Source organism: Symphodus melops (assembly GCF_947650265.1).
Source record: "Symphodus melops genome assembly, chromosome: 21".
Classification (NCBI taxonomy): Eukaryota; Metazoa; Chordata; class Actinopteri; order Labriformes; family Labridae; genus Symphodus; species Symphodus melops.
In genome coordinates, this window is record NC_136711.1 from 2,489,597 (window position 1) to 2,502,792 (window position 13,196).

The 13,196-nt window shown below is 45.1% G+C and overlaps 1 protein-coding gene across 3 annotated transcripts; it reads right to left on the bottom strand.

Moving 5' to 3' along the window:
• Positions 1–1,007: 1,007 nt before the first annotated feature.
• On the bottom strand, positions 1,008–12,609 carry slc16a3b (solute carrier family 16 member 3b). Of its 3 annotated transcripts, none has more exons than XM_079372267.1 (6): positions 12,553–12,609; positions 6,036–6,290; positions 5,809–5,952; positions 4,705–5,318; positions 3,545–3,725; positions 1,008–1,760 (listed from the first exon to the last, which is right to left on the bottom strand). In XM_079372267.1, the coding sequence occupies exons 2-6, from the start codon at positions 6,256–6,258 to the stop codon at positions 1,435–1,437; spliced, it is 1,488 nt and encodes a 495-aa protein (XP_079228393.1). In that variant the 5' UTR covers positions 6,259–6,290; positions 12,553–12,609; the 3' UTR covers positions 1,008–1,434. The 3 variants fall into 3 exon arrangements, with proteins under 3 accessions (XP_079228393.1, XP_079228394.1, XP_079228395.1); XM_079372268.1 differs by lacking the exon at positions 12,553–12,609 and adding an exon at positions 7,587–8,300; XM_079372269.1 differs by lacking the exon at positions 12,553–12,609 and adding an exon at positions 7,620–7,627.
• Between the last annotated feature and the right edge of the window lie 587 nt (positions 12,610–13,196).

Consider the following 13,196-nt stretch of genomic DNA (forward strand, 5'->3'; position numbering starts at 1 on the left):
GTTGGACGAGTCTGTAGTTAGAAAAACACTTCGGATCACAGGGTCCCGTCGGTAAAGATGTCAAACAGGGATAACGTTAGATATTCCAACTGTGCCAACCTTTTGTCTTCATTAAAGGTTGACGTCCACCCAACGTGCTAAACGTGGTTATGCTTGGCTCCGTTTCTGCCAGTTTAACTTGCGAGTGCCGACATACAACCCATCACCATTATCCAGCTCAGAATACTGACACTGTTTCCTTCCAACCTTTCCTGTTTCCTTCAAGTCCAACCTTGTCCCTTTGCTGCATGTCATCCCCTACTCTCTCCTCCGGATTTGTCCCATGTCTCTTCACCTGTCCTCTTCAATTAAGGCACCTGCTGTGCTTTACATGCAGATAGTTGAGCCTCATGGCAGCAGCATTAACCTGAAGCTACAGCGCCGACTAGTGGTCAGTAGCTGCTTTGCAGCTTACAAACATTTAACCGACATTGTGAGCCTAATTTAAAGGCAGGGTTGGTAATTTTCCAAAACTAGCATGATTTTAAAAGTAGCATTCTCTCAGTGCTCCATCTGCACCCGCCCCCTCCCCCCTTTCTCCCTCTAAAGCCACGCCCCCTTACTTACATGCACGAGCGCCATTGGTCTAGAGGCGGGCCTCAGTTCATGCTTGGAGTGCGGGCTCGTGCACGCATGTTGTAGAGAACGAGCAGGGAGACAGGGAGGCGTGTGATTGGTTCATCAGATTGGTACCTCGTGGCAGACATTGGTCGAAGTTTTCAGACTTACAAACTGATACAGATTCCTTTTTCAGAGCACACGAGTTATTAATTGCTGTCAGGACCTAAAGACAATTTCATCTTAAAAAGCATATTACCAACCCTGCCTTTAATTAAAGTCACACATATTATATGATTTTAATTCTGATGCAGAAAAATGTGACATATTTTAATTTTCATGTTAATATGGAGGAGGCGGAGCTTAAGATCTTACTGCAGCCAGTCAGTAAGGGGGGAGAAATTTCATATTTGTTTCCTGTTTTTCTTTCTTTCTTTTTTTTTTTTTTATTTACACACTGTGTTTAAGTAAAAGCACATGTTGCTAGATATGCTTAGCAGGATTATGGTTGCTAACCGTTCCCTACTCTCCAGCTCCACTCACTGGTCCACATTTGGTGACTTGTGTTTCCAAATTGAAAGATGCACCAGGAGTCCACAGATGGAAGCTGACGTCTTATGTACAGTCTGTGAAAACAACTGAAACAAGTTGTGAATATACCCCGTCTGTCCTTTTGAATCCCTCATATGAAAGCACGTTTTCGTTGAAATTGTGGACCCGACTTTGTTCCCTTCATCTCTCCGTGCTGCTCCGTCGTCCGTCTCTTCGCCACAGATCCTCCTTCCTCCGTATGTTTGTCCTCTTGGTGCACAGTCTCATTACCGCAACTCCAACTCTTCATATAGCCGTGTTCTCCTCTACGACCCTTTTCCCGTTCTCCTTCACCACATCCTCGCACACTTTCTCGCCGCTGACGCTCCCGTTCTCTTTTCCCTTCTGCTCCTCTTCTCCTTCCTCCCCGTCCTCCTCTTTCCGCACCTCGGGGTTCAGCCCGTCCCTCTCCGCCGCGCTCACAGCCATCTCCATCTTTGCCTCGGGATCTTGCTGTTTCTTTCTGATGCAGAAGAAGTTTCCCAGAGCGATGACGAAGGCCGCCAGCGTGACCTCGCAGCCCGCCAACAGAAAGACGTACATGTACTGATTGGTGGCGTCCAAGAGGCGACCTGGTGAAGAGCGGAACAATATTTATACGTTGACTTTAAGCGTGAAAAAAAGCAAACAACAGCAACAGGAACACTGAGAAGAATGAGAGCGTCACGCTGAAGTTTACAAGATTGAATGCTGATTTTATGTCCTACGGTTTTGCTTTTGGTTTAAATTCAAGAGAGAGAGAGAGAGAGAGAGAGAGAGAGAGAGAGAGAGAGAGAGAGAGAGAGAGAGAGAGAGAGAGACGAGGGGAGATCAAGTGGTAACCTCCAGTGTTGAACATGTTTCCAGCCCGAGTTCTGGGTGCTGAAGCCCAGAAAAGCTTCCTTTACACAGTCAAAAAATATCTTTCTTTGCATGTAGCTAATTGACGACATCCTTATGAATCTTTTTTATTTTGGATTGATTATTTGCAGATATATTGGATGGGTCTCTGATAACCAGAGCGGTGGTCCTCAGCCGGTCTAGTCTCAGGACAAACCACCGACTCCTTCCTGAAAAACAATCTTCTCCACCAAGGAACACATGTGGGATTTGGGATGCAGTCAAAGCTTACGTGACTTAAAGGGATCTACCGTGATCAAAAAAAGAGTCAACTGGGGCGTCCTCATGGATTTGGGTTTAAGACTGTGACCCTGAACAACTGCTTAAATCCAGACGTGAACTTTTAGTATCCTCAATCTCCTTGTTTGTTTCTGCACCGTCGCCGTACGTACGAAAGGTGAACCGCTTCAGAAAACACAAGCGCGCACACATTGAACACATCGAAACCTGCCGCTACCTTTTAGAATAAGTTTTAATTACGGCTCAGTAATCCGACAGTCAGGTAGGAATAAGTGTTTTTTTAAATGGTCAGGAGGAAAGGCGAGAGGTAAAGTAACCTGTATGTCAAAGCTGCAGTCATTCGATGTATTCACAGTGTCAGCAAACAGGAGAACATAGAAGTGCGCTGGAAAGGTGACGAGCACGAGTTTCTGTGTTTGCTGGTTCGACACGACTCAAGTGCCCTGAAGTTTTTAAAATAATAATTAACTTCCCTCAAACAGCAGAAAATAAATAACTTTCATTTCTTTCAAACTGTTTTTCCGCAGTGTTTACATCTGACTTCTTTTTGTCTGGCGTCGTCTCGTGTCTCTGAAGATAATCGAAGTAACCGACGTGGTCTCGATGACGTCGGTTTGGATTCATCGCCCAGCTCGACATCCGGCTGCCTTCACACATCAGCTCAGCCGGACGTCATGCAAACATCTGACTCTGAGAAAAACGAGTCTCTTTGCATTCACACACTTCAGTCATCCATTTATATTTGACCTCTCTTTATTTTTCTCTCTTGTTTCACTACATTCACTTATTTTATAGTTTGCACCCTGATATTTGGCTTTCTTTGAGTTTGACCTTTTCAATATCTTATTATTATCTACCACACACACACACACACACACACACACACACACACACACACAGCCTTTAATGAGATCTCTATGCACCTTACAACTTTTTTATTCTTCTGTAAAATATATAATTGCTCTTTGACAGTCAGCTGATTAAGCCAATTATTGAGTCAGCTGTTTTTAAAGAAGCTTATCTGTGATTAATTCTTCTCTTCTTGGTCTGCAGGCGCTGATTTGTTTGGAGTTTTTTTTGACTGATGAGAATTCAAAAGAGTTTCTCTTTTCAGTCTCAACCAATATGTACAAAATTTGGTGAGAGCAATTTTTTGAAAACAAATATCAGACATTGAAATGAATGTGAGCAGAGAAGCTGCTCATGTAAACACAGATGTTTCACGTTTGTTTCTCACCTGCTCCAGGAGGTCCCACGAGCACCGCCACGGCCTCCATGAGCAGCACCAGGCCGATGGCGCTGGAGAACTTCTCCGTCCCGACGATTGCCATGAGGACCTCGAACTGCAGCGCTCCCACCATGCCGTAGGAGATCCCGAAGAAGATGCAGAAGACCACCAGGCCCGTGTAGTCGGTCGCCTGCAGGAAGAGGAGGACGCGTTTAAAGGGAGGCCCAGGTATCGACACAGAGCCGGTTCAGATCAGGAGAGACCATTACAGAATTCTGGTTTTTAAAACCTGCATATACATAATGTATTTACAGTGTGTGTCAGCTGCAGCCTCATATCAAGCTGCTGTTCAAGATTAGGTTCATAAAAAAAAAAAGAAGCTCAAACCATTTTATGAAAACATTTTGAAAGTGGCAACAATAAATATGTATTTGTGTAACTTTAGTGAACTTTGAACGTTTTTGGGGGCTTTTGATTGGAGAGTTGATGAGCAGGAAATTGGGAGAGAGAGAGAGACAGAGAGAGAGAGAGAGAGGGGGGGGCGAGAGAGAGAGAGAGACAGAGAGAGAGAGGGGGAGAGAGGGGGGGATGATGTGCAGGAAATTGGGAGAGAGAGACAGAGAGAGAGAGAGAGAGAGAGAGAGACAGAGAGAGAGGGAGAGAGAGAGAGAGACAGAGAGAGAGGGAGAGAGGGAGAGAGAGAGAGGGAGAGAGAGAGAGGGGGGGGGAGAGAGAGGGGGAGAGAGGGGGGGGAGAGAGAGGGGGGAGAGAGAGGGGGAGAGGGAGGGGGGGGGGAATGATGTGCAGGAAAGGAGATGAAAACCTTTGTACACTGAGGGGGCGACACAACCACTAGGCCTTCAGAGACCAGTACTTAAACTGCTTTAAACACAATTCATGTGACTCTGCAGAAGCCCCAAGTGGACACGCATCCGACACGTTATCTTCACGTGACATAACTTCAGGTCATCTTCTCCAGATCTCAAATTCTTTTTCTTGATACTCGGCTGGTCACTAACTGAAAGCAGAGAAGCAGGCTCTGATTTCTGAGAGGTAAAGTGACTGTTTTAGAATCATGACACTGAGTGACATCATTCGTTTCTGGTTTCCTAACTTTACTTAAAGGTCTCTTATGGAAGCTTTGATGACTGAGGCGTGAGTCGACTCACCTGTGATCCGACGAGGTCGGTGCATCCATTGAAGAGGATGGCGAAGCTGAAGAGGTAGACACACCTTGGCCGGACCCACTTCAAGCCCGCTATGACCCCACAGGCGGGTCGAGCGAACATGTCGACGAACCCCAAGATGGTGAGCAGCAACGCCGACTTGGTGTCCTCGTTGCCGAGGCCTTTCGCATAGTTGACCACAAACACGGGGGGCACAAACAAGCCCAGAACCATGATGGATGCTGCGATGGTGTAGATGAGGAATCCTCTGTCCTTAAACACGCTGAAGTCCAACAGCTTCTTCTTGGCCTGGGGCTTCTTCTCCTCCTCCCGTGCAGCTGTGGGCTCGCTCATCTCCAGCTCTTGTGGCTTCTTCGGGGGCACCAAGGGCCTCATGAGGGCAGCACAGGCGCAGCAGTTGAGCAGCATCCCTCCCAGTATGAGGAACCCCCCCCTCCAGCCGTACTGATACTGGAGAACCTGTCCCAGAGGGGAGAGGCAGCACAGAGCCACAGGACTGCCTGCAGCCGCCAGCCCGTTAGCCAGAGGACGCTTCTCACTGAAGTATCGATTCAGCATGATGAGAGACGGCTGAAAGTTCAGCGCCAGACCCAGACCTGAAGAGACGCACAAATGTCACTGAAAATGTTTTCATGTTGCACATGCTCCTTTTCTCTCAGCCATCTAAATGTTCCTGTATCTAAAAGGGGGTTAATGGGTTTGCTTTGCAGCGCCTCAGACTTCTGTTAGGAGCATTCAAATAACAGATTATAAACATTATTGGGAGAAACGGGGGAGTATGGAGCTTCTTTCCTCACCCCTCGGTGCCCTGAATGCTTGACCTAAAATCCTGTGATCAGGTTGAAGCGAGTGTGCAGACCTGTCAGTACAGACCCAGGTCGAGAGTCAAAAAGGAACGGACTGATTGTTGTCTCAGGAGTAAAGAGCACCAAATTATAAAACCCTTCTTCATGCATATGAATATATGGAGGGTGGTCTCTCTTAGCCCACCTCAAATTGACTTTTTGTTCTAAATAAAAGCTGTAGGAGATGTTAATGTTCAGCTTTGACAAAGATGTTGATATTTTCCGTGCATGTCGTTGCTACCTGTGATAACTCCGGTGCAGAGGTAGATGTGGATGATGCTGGTGGAGAAGGAGGCCAGAATCATTCCCAGTGAAGCGAAGAAACCTCCGACCATCATCACGGGGCGGCAGCCGTACCTGTTCACCAGCACGCTGCACAGAGGACCTGAGAGGAAACAGAAAGTTAGACACCTGCAGATCTGTGTTTGAAGATCGCTTTTAGCCCCGTGTGAGGTGTCGTCTGTCTACCTGTGCCGTACAGCATGGCGAGCAGGATGGACGAGATCCAGGCGGTGTCGCTGTAGCCCACGTCGAACTCTCGGATCAGCTCCTTGAAGAAGACGCTGACAGCTTTGGGGAAAGCGTAGGAGAAACCGGTGATGACGAAGCAGCCGACCAACACCGCCCAACCCCAACCTCCATCTGGTGCCTTCACCCCCGGAGGTGCGTCGTCAACCACTGCTCCTCCCATGATGCTCTCTGCTGCTGCGCTGAGGTCAGAGGCTGTAAACAGAGCGGTGAAAAACTTAGCCTGACACTCTGGTTTAAATGGTTCAGGTGGATCATGTTATTGTACGCTGTCGTCTGGCCTGTCTGCACTTCATGATCTCGACTGCTCAGGAAAACATCAAACTGAATATACACACACGTGTTTGTAGTTAAATCTCTGCAGGACTGTGCTATTACTATTCTTCCAGCTTCTATGTGACGGTAAAACGAGGTTCACCTCCTACCTTGATGCAGAAGATTCAACTCTACTGTCAAATTAACATAAATAATCATCTTTATTTAATTATCAATATAAATTAACTGAGTTAATAAACCCCGCCATACAATACATACTAATAATTGTTAATGACCTGTATTTAATAAGTTGAAGATGTGAAATCCAAACACAAAGCTCAGCTTTTATCACCAGCAAACACAAGTAATCACAAACTGCTCTTTAAACTATGACAGAGCTAATTTAATCACATCAATCCAAAATCCATGAAACTCAATCAACAGCAGTGATAACAAGCTGAGCTACAGACAAACACTGTCAAGTTATGAGTGTGTGTGTGAGTGAGAGAGAGAGAGCAAGATGGCTGCGTAACCACGTGTGGTCACATGATCCATCCATCCATTTTCTGCCTCTTATCCGGGCCGGGTCGCGGGGGCAGCAGTCTAAGCAGAGACACCCAGACACCTCCTCCAGCTCTTCCGGTGGGACCCTGAGGCGTTCCCAAGCCATCTGAGAGACATAGTCTCTCCAGCGTGTCCTGGGTCTACCCCGAGGCCTCCTCCCGGAGGGACATGCCCGGAACACCTCCCTAGGGAGGCGTCCAGGGGGCATCCGGACCAGATGCCAGAACCACCTCAACTGACTCCTCTCGATGTGAAGAAGCAGCTCTACTCCGAGCTCCTTCCTGGTGACCGAGCTCCTCACCCTATCTCTAAGGGTGCGCCCAGCCACCCTACGGAGGAAGCCCATTTCGGCCGCTTGTATCCGAGATCTGTCGGACGCTAAATATAAACCTGAGCGGTTTATTATCTAAACCAGAGGGACCGAGTTCGGCTCCGAAGGCGTTTGGACGACACTGAGTGTACACATTTTAGTGTGTGTGCATGCATGTGCGTGTGTGTGTGTGTTTGTGCGCATGCATGTGTGCAGGCGCGATCTCGGAGCCGTCTCCAGGTGTGCGTGTATTAAAGAGTGAGAGGGAAAGGACAGTGAGATCACAGACTCAACTTTACGCATAACTCAGGAGCCAGAGGCAGAATTTAGTTAGATTAATTTAGGGTCAGATTAAGCCTTACTTGTAAACCGTTAAATCCAATATGTTTCCGGACAGATGAGTTTTGATGGCGCTGATTTCCCAAAAGGTGAGCCTGATCGGTGTGATCTCCGTGGATGTTCGTTGCAGGACGGAACGAGACGTAAGCTTTACAGTTAATAGATAAACAGTTTTTCAATGGATGATCCGACCTCTGCGCCAAAACTATTAAAAAACGAGAAGCGTGAAGCAGGCTGGCTGTGGACTTTAGTCTCCTTGAGGTCAGCGTGTGGAAAGAGTAAGTGACCTCTGATGCTTAAAGCAAATGAATGGGGGGGAAGGGGTGGGGGTGATTTTATTTACCCTAAACTTCACACCTATGTAGGTGTTGCAGGGCATGCTGGGAGGAAGACTTCTACATAACCACCAGTCAGGCTTCTCCAAAGGGACACAGGCCTGAACTGGCCCCAAAGTGACAAATCTTATCCCAGATATTCCCCAATATAATTACATTTATTTACCAGTCACACAGCATTAAAAAAGATGCCATTAATGTGTGATTATCTAGATCTACATGTATAATACTAAACTTTCAGAGTAGAGCATTTTAGTTCCAGTCTCTCCAACCAAACAATACCTCATCTGTCCCTCAGCTCTTCTCCTCAGCCCAACCTTCTCCTTTATTCTGACCAAGTTACAGTAGTTGGCTCACTCTTTCTCAGATCAATATTTTTCCCATATGCATCCCTTTTTTATTTCTTAAGAAAGTGTTTAGAAAGATCTTCTGTTTAGCAGGTCTGTTGGTTGTTCTTTAGTTTTACGGCGGGGCGCTCTCTTTTGAGCTTTTTTGGCCAAGACAAAGGCGACGAGGCGACGCCACAGTTCTTTGGAGTCTGCTTGGTGTGTGTAGTGGCACTCCGTCTCTTTCTTTGTCCTTTGTACCACTTATTGGAGTTAACGCACAGTATTTGCAACGCAAAAAAAACGACAACTTTTCTTCGTTTTAAAAAGTTTACTGTAAAAATTTCAAAGTAAAATAAAAGTATAACAAAGGTCGAAAGCACGGTCAAAAAACTGTGTAGCTTCCATCAACACTTGACTCCAACTACCTACGTTACATGCGTCATATTTAAATACGCAGTGATGTCATGACCAAAAACATTCAATGACTAAATTATGACTTTACAAACCATTTTAAACATTGTGAATTAACATGAACGTACTGAAAATCACATTTTAATCATTTTTAACTAAATATTTATAATCAAATCAAGAATATGCATATTGGCTCTTACAGTGTGTCACGGCCTCTACAGTTCAGAGGATTAATCATGAGTAACGGGGGCGCTGGGCGTCCCCATGTATGGAGGCTACAGTCCTCAACGCAGGCCGCCCGGGTTCGACTCTCTTTCCCGCAGGTCTATCCCCTCTCTCTCTCTCTCTCTCTCTCTCTCTCTCTCTCTCTCTCTCTCTCTCTCTGATTTCCGTCCACTATCTCTCTAATAAAGGCCAAAAATAAATTTAAAAAAAGCGTAATGCTGATTCCCAATTTAACAACCGTCACTGACGGGCTTCATACCTGCCTCTTCAGAAACTAACTGGGTGACATCACTGACACTACGTCCATGTTGTATACAGTCTATGAACCGCACACAGAACAGAAAGTGGAGCACTTACAGATGAGTTTTGATGGCGCCGATTTCCCAAAAGGTGAGCCTGATCGGTGTGATCTCCGTGGATGTTCGTTGCAGGACGGAACGAGACGTAAGCTTTACAGTTTTTAGATAAACCGTTTTTCAATGGATGATCCGACCTCTGCGCCAAAACTATTAAAAAACGAGAAGCGTGAAGCAGGCTGGCTGTGGACTTTAGTCTCCTTGAGGTCAGCGTGTGGAAAGAGTAAGTGACCTCTGATGCTAAAAGCAAATGAATGGGGGGGAAGGGGTGGGGGTGATTTTATTTACCCTAAACTTCACACCTATGTAGGTGTTGCAGGGCATGCTGGGAGGAAGACTTCTACATAACCACCAGTCAGGCTTCTCCAAAGGGACACAGGCCTGAACTGGCCCCAAAGTGACAAATCTTATCCCAGATATTCCCCAATATAATTACATTTATTTACCAGTCACACAGCATTTACCAATTTACAGCAGGCTGCCCGGGTTCGACTCTGGCCTGTGGCCTCTTTCCTGCAGGTCTATCCCTCTCTCTCTCTCTCTCTCTCTCTCTCTCTCTCTCTCTCTCTCTCTCTCTGATTTCCGTCCACTATCTCTCTCTAATAAAGGCCAAAAAGAAATTTTAAAAAACTGTAACGCTGATTCCCAATTTAACAACCGCCGCTGACGGGCTTCATACCTGCCTCTTCAGAAACTAACTGGGTGACATCACTGAGACTACGTCCATGTTGTATACAGTCTATGAACCGCACACAGAACAGAAAGTGGAGCACTTTGTGCCGCTTGTTTAATCACTGCACCGGCTTCCTGTGAGTCAGAGAATCCTATTACTTCATCATACAGGACTAATTGGTCTGAAATCATCTTTGATTCCCGTGGGTCATTGTTTACTGCAGCTTCTCAGTAGTATCATTTCATCTGACGTCTTTAAGCGTTTATTGCCTTTTCATTGTCTTTTGATTGCAACTGTAACGTCAACGTGTCTTTCTGTGAGATATTTTTAGCCTGCGTGTTTCAGAGCGTGTGCATGCATTGTGCTTATTATGGTTAAGGGTGTAAATAACAACGTCGTATCTGCTGTGGCCGATTTAGTGTTGACAGCCTGTCAGGACAGATTAAGCTTCCTCCACAGGAAGCAGACACACACGCACACACACACACACACACACACACGCACACACACACACACACCCTCTTTTTTTCTAACAGTGTCATAAACAACATTTTTCTCTTCTGCACTTTTACATATTATTATTATTATTATACTAAACTTTTAAGATCTTCAGTACATGTTATTCCCTCATCAACCCTCTTCCCCTGCCCTCTACACTTCTTATTATAAAGGGTTAGGGTTAGGGTTAGGGTTTTTAGATGAATTTAGAGGGCCAAATATGCATCAAATGACCTGGAGGCGGATTACTGAGCTCTACACACATTGTGCATCATTTGTTTTCAGATGTTATTTTGCAAAAGAAACTTTCAAAGAGGACATATTATCTCCCCTTCTCCACTTTTTCAATCAGTCCCCCTGTGCTCTAAATGAAACGTCTCCGCTGAGCTTTGGTCCAATCATAACATGAATCAAGCAGCAGAGGAGGTTTGTAGTCAGAATGCTCCGTTTAGGTGTGTGTCTTTTTTTCACTTAATGTCTCCTTGATTACCACTAATGTTCAAACATTATCTGGACGTCTGCTCAGCTGTGATGATATTCTGCACATTATTTCATGTTTTCATTCAGGATCATCTCAGGACAGATTTATAAGAACATCAAGATTGTTTAAATGTGACTTTTTTCCAGGTTCTTTTCTATTTCCTGTCCTGGGACGCCGAATACACTTTGGTTGTTGACAAAATAATAAATTTGAGGATATGAAGAACGATTTCTCTGCATTTGTTTTAACAGATTATTTAACAATTAAACAAACTCGCTATTCTGTCTCTAATTGGCTCGTACACATTAACTATGCAGGTGTAGTCTGACATGTCACTGTTTATTACAGAGGCTGTTTCCTCTACTGGACGAGACATTTGAAAACTGGGGGGAACAATTATTAGTATACCCACTTCATTTGGTATCACTACACCACTGCTGCACACCAAACCTCTGCTGAGGATATTATTGTGTATATGACTGAATACATTTTGTCTTTCTGCTTTTGTTCCCTGCAGCTCTCTTTATTATTAGACATCTCATCATTTCCTCATCTTGCTCTTTATGAACCTGCTCCACGGTTCAGTTAAACATGATTATGACTTCTTTAGAGTTTGCTGAAGCATGCGTCATAAACATCACGCCCAGCAATGAAGATACAGTTTATTCTTCCTCTATATGTAGATCAGGATATCCTGCCATCACCTGGTTGCGTAAAGATTACATGAGCCTTTATCCAGCCCGCTAGCCTTTATTATGTTTATATGTAGCCTGCACGTGCATGTTTGGTAGAGAGAGATGACATATAGCCTATAGTAGTCGTGACCTCCTCATCATCATCTCGTGGATGCAGCCCGGCGCACGTAGGCAGTGTGACTCGTCCTGCGTGCGTCACATCCAGCAGCGACCATCCTACTTCAAACTTTCAGCGCTCGTTGCGTCAGTCTCTGAATCAGGAAAAGAGGCAGCGACCAAACGCGCTATGTGCGCCAAATAACATCCACTCCAACGCGCAATGTGCGCCAAATAACATCCAAGTCCCTTCACTCTGTCTTATTTTATCATCTCAGCTCGGCGTCCTGTCTTTCGAGCTTCAGTGTTACCTTTTCTTTACTATTTAACCCCGTTATAAAAACGAATACACCACAGTGATCGCCGTTAGGAAATGATGATCTTCCGTTTAATTCGCAGCACAAGTGTTTTCCAGCTGGAGCCATTTGTTTCCTCTGTAACATATCCGTCAAATTATCCTATTCAGATAACATGATCAACAGCTGCTAGATGGAGTTTTTTGTATGTAGTAGGTTACACTTGACAGACCGACGGGGGTCACGGAAAGAAACAAGAGAGCAAGCTGCCTACGTGAGGAGCGAGGCGTGGGTCTTCAATGTGCATCCCCATAGACCTGATCCAGATCTGATCAGTCCGTCACTAACAGGAATAATACTGTTACAACAGACACTATCCAGTGGCTAAGCATCACAAATACCTTTCATAAACCTTCATTTTCACCTTAATTTAACGCTCATATCCTCTTTAGCTGGCCCACCTGTTACTCTCCACCTTTTCATTCACGATAGACAGTCATAATAAAAACACACATTCAATCTGTAAATTAAAAACAAACAAAAAACTAACCCCTACGTGAAGGAAAAAGAAAAAAAACATGTATGTGACCTTACCTGCTGAGATGATGCCTCCCTCTTCAGAAGCGCTTCTACTAAAACCGCGGGTGCGCGCTTTCCTCTTGTCTTTATGAGACGGCGACGCGTGCACAGGAGACCACGCCCCTCAGTCAAATCTAACTGATGTGCGGTTATTAACTGTGGTGCCCTGCATTGCATTTAATCATTTACCAACCAAACATACACAGATAGCTGCGTAAGAAGGTTACAAACTTTTAGACGACTTTATTCACACCGGAGACAGTTTTCTTCCATCATCATTATATTGTAAATAAATGCAAAAAGGATTACACTGTCGATAAAGACACAGATTGTAGTCTTAACCTTACAAGAAACAAATACATATAGGTCCATCACATTTCTGCTGGGTCAGGCGTGGGGCACTGTTGCTTCTGTGCTCATGATGGATTTATGATGTTTGGTTTTTGTAGATAATAATACAACAAAGGTCAGCGTAGTAGAGCCTAAAGAAGTGGCTTTACTCTTACATTTATTAAAAAAACTGTTTTTTTAGGGGGCCAGTGCAGCAGAGGAAAACAGTCTCTGTTATGAACAGTGACACGTGAGACTACTCCTGCATTATTTAATTCTTTTGTATTTATCACAGAAGAAGAGCAGGTTTTATCATTTAAACTGGCACA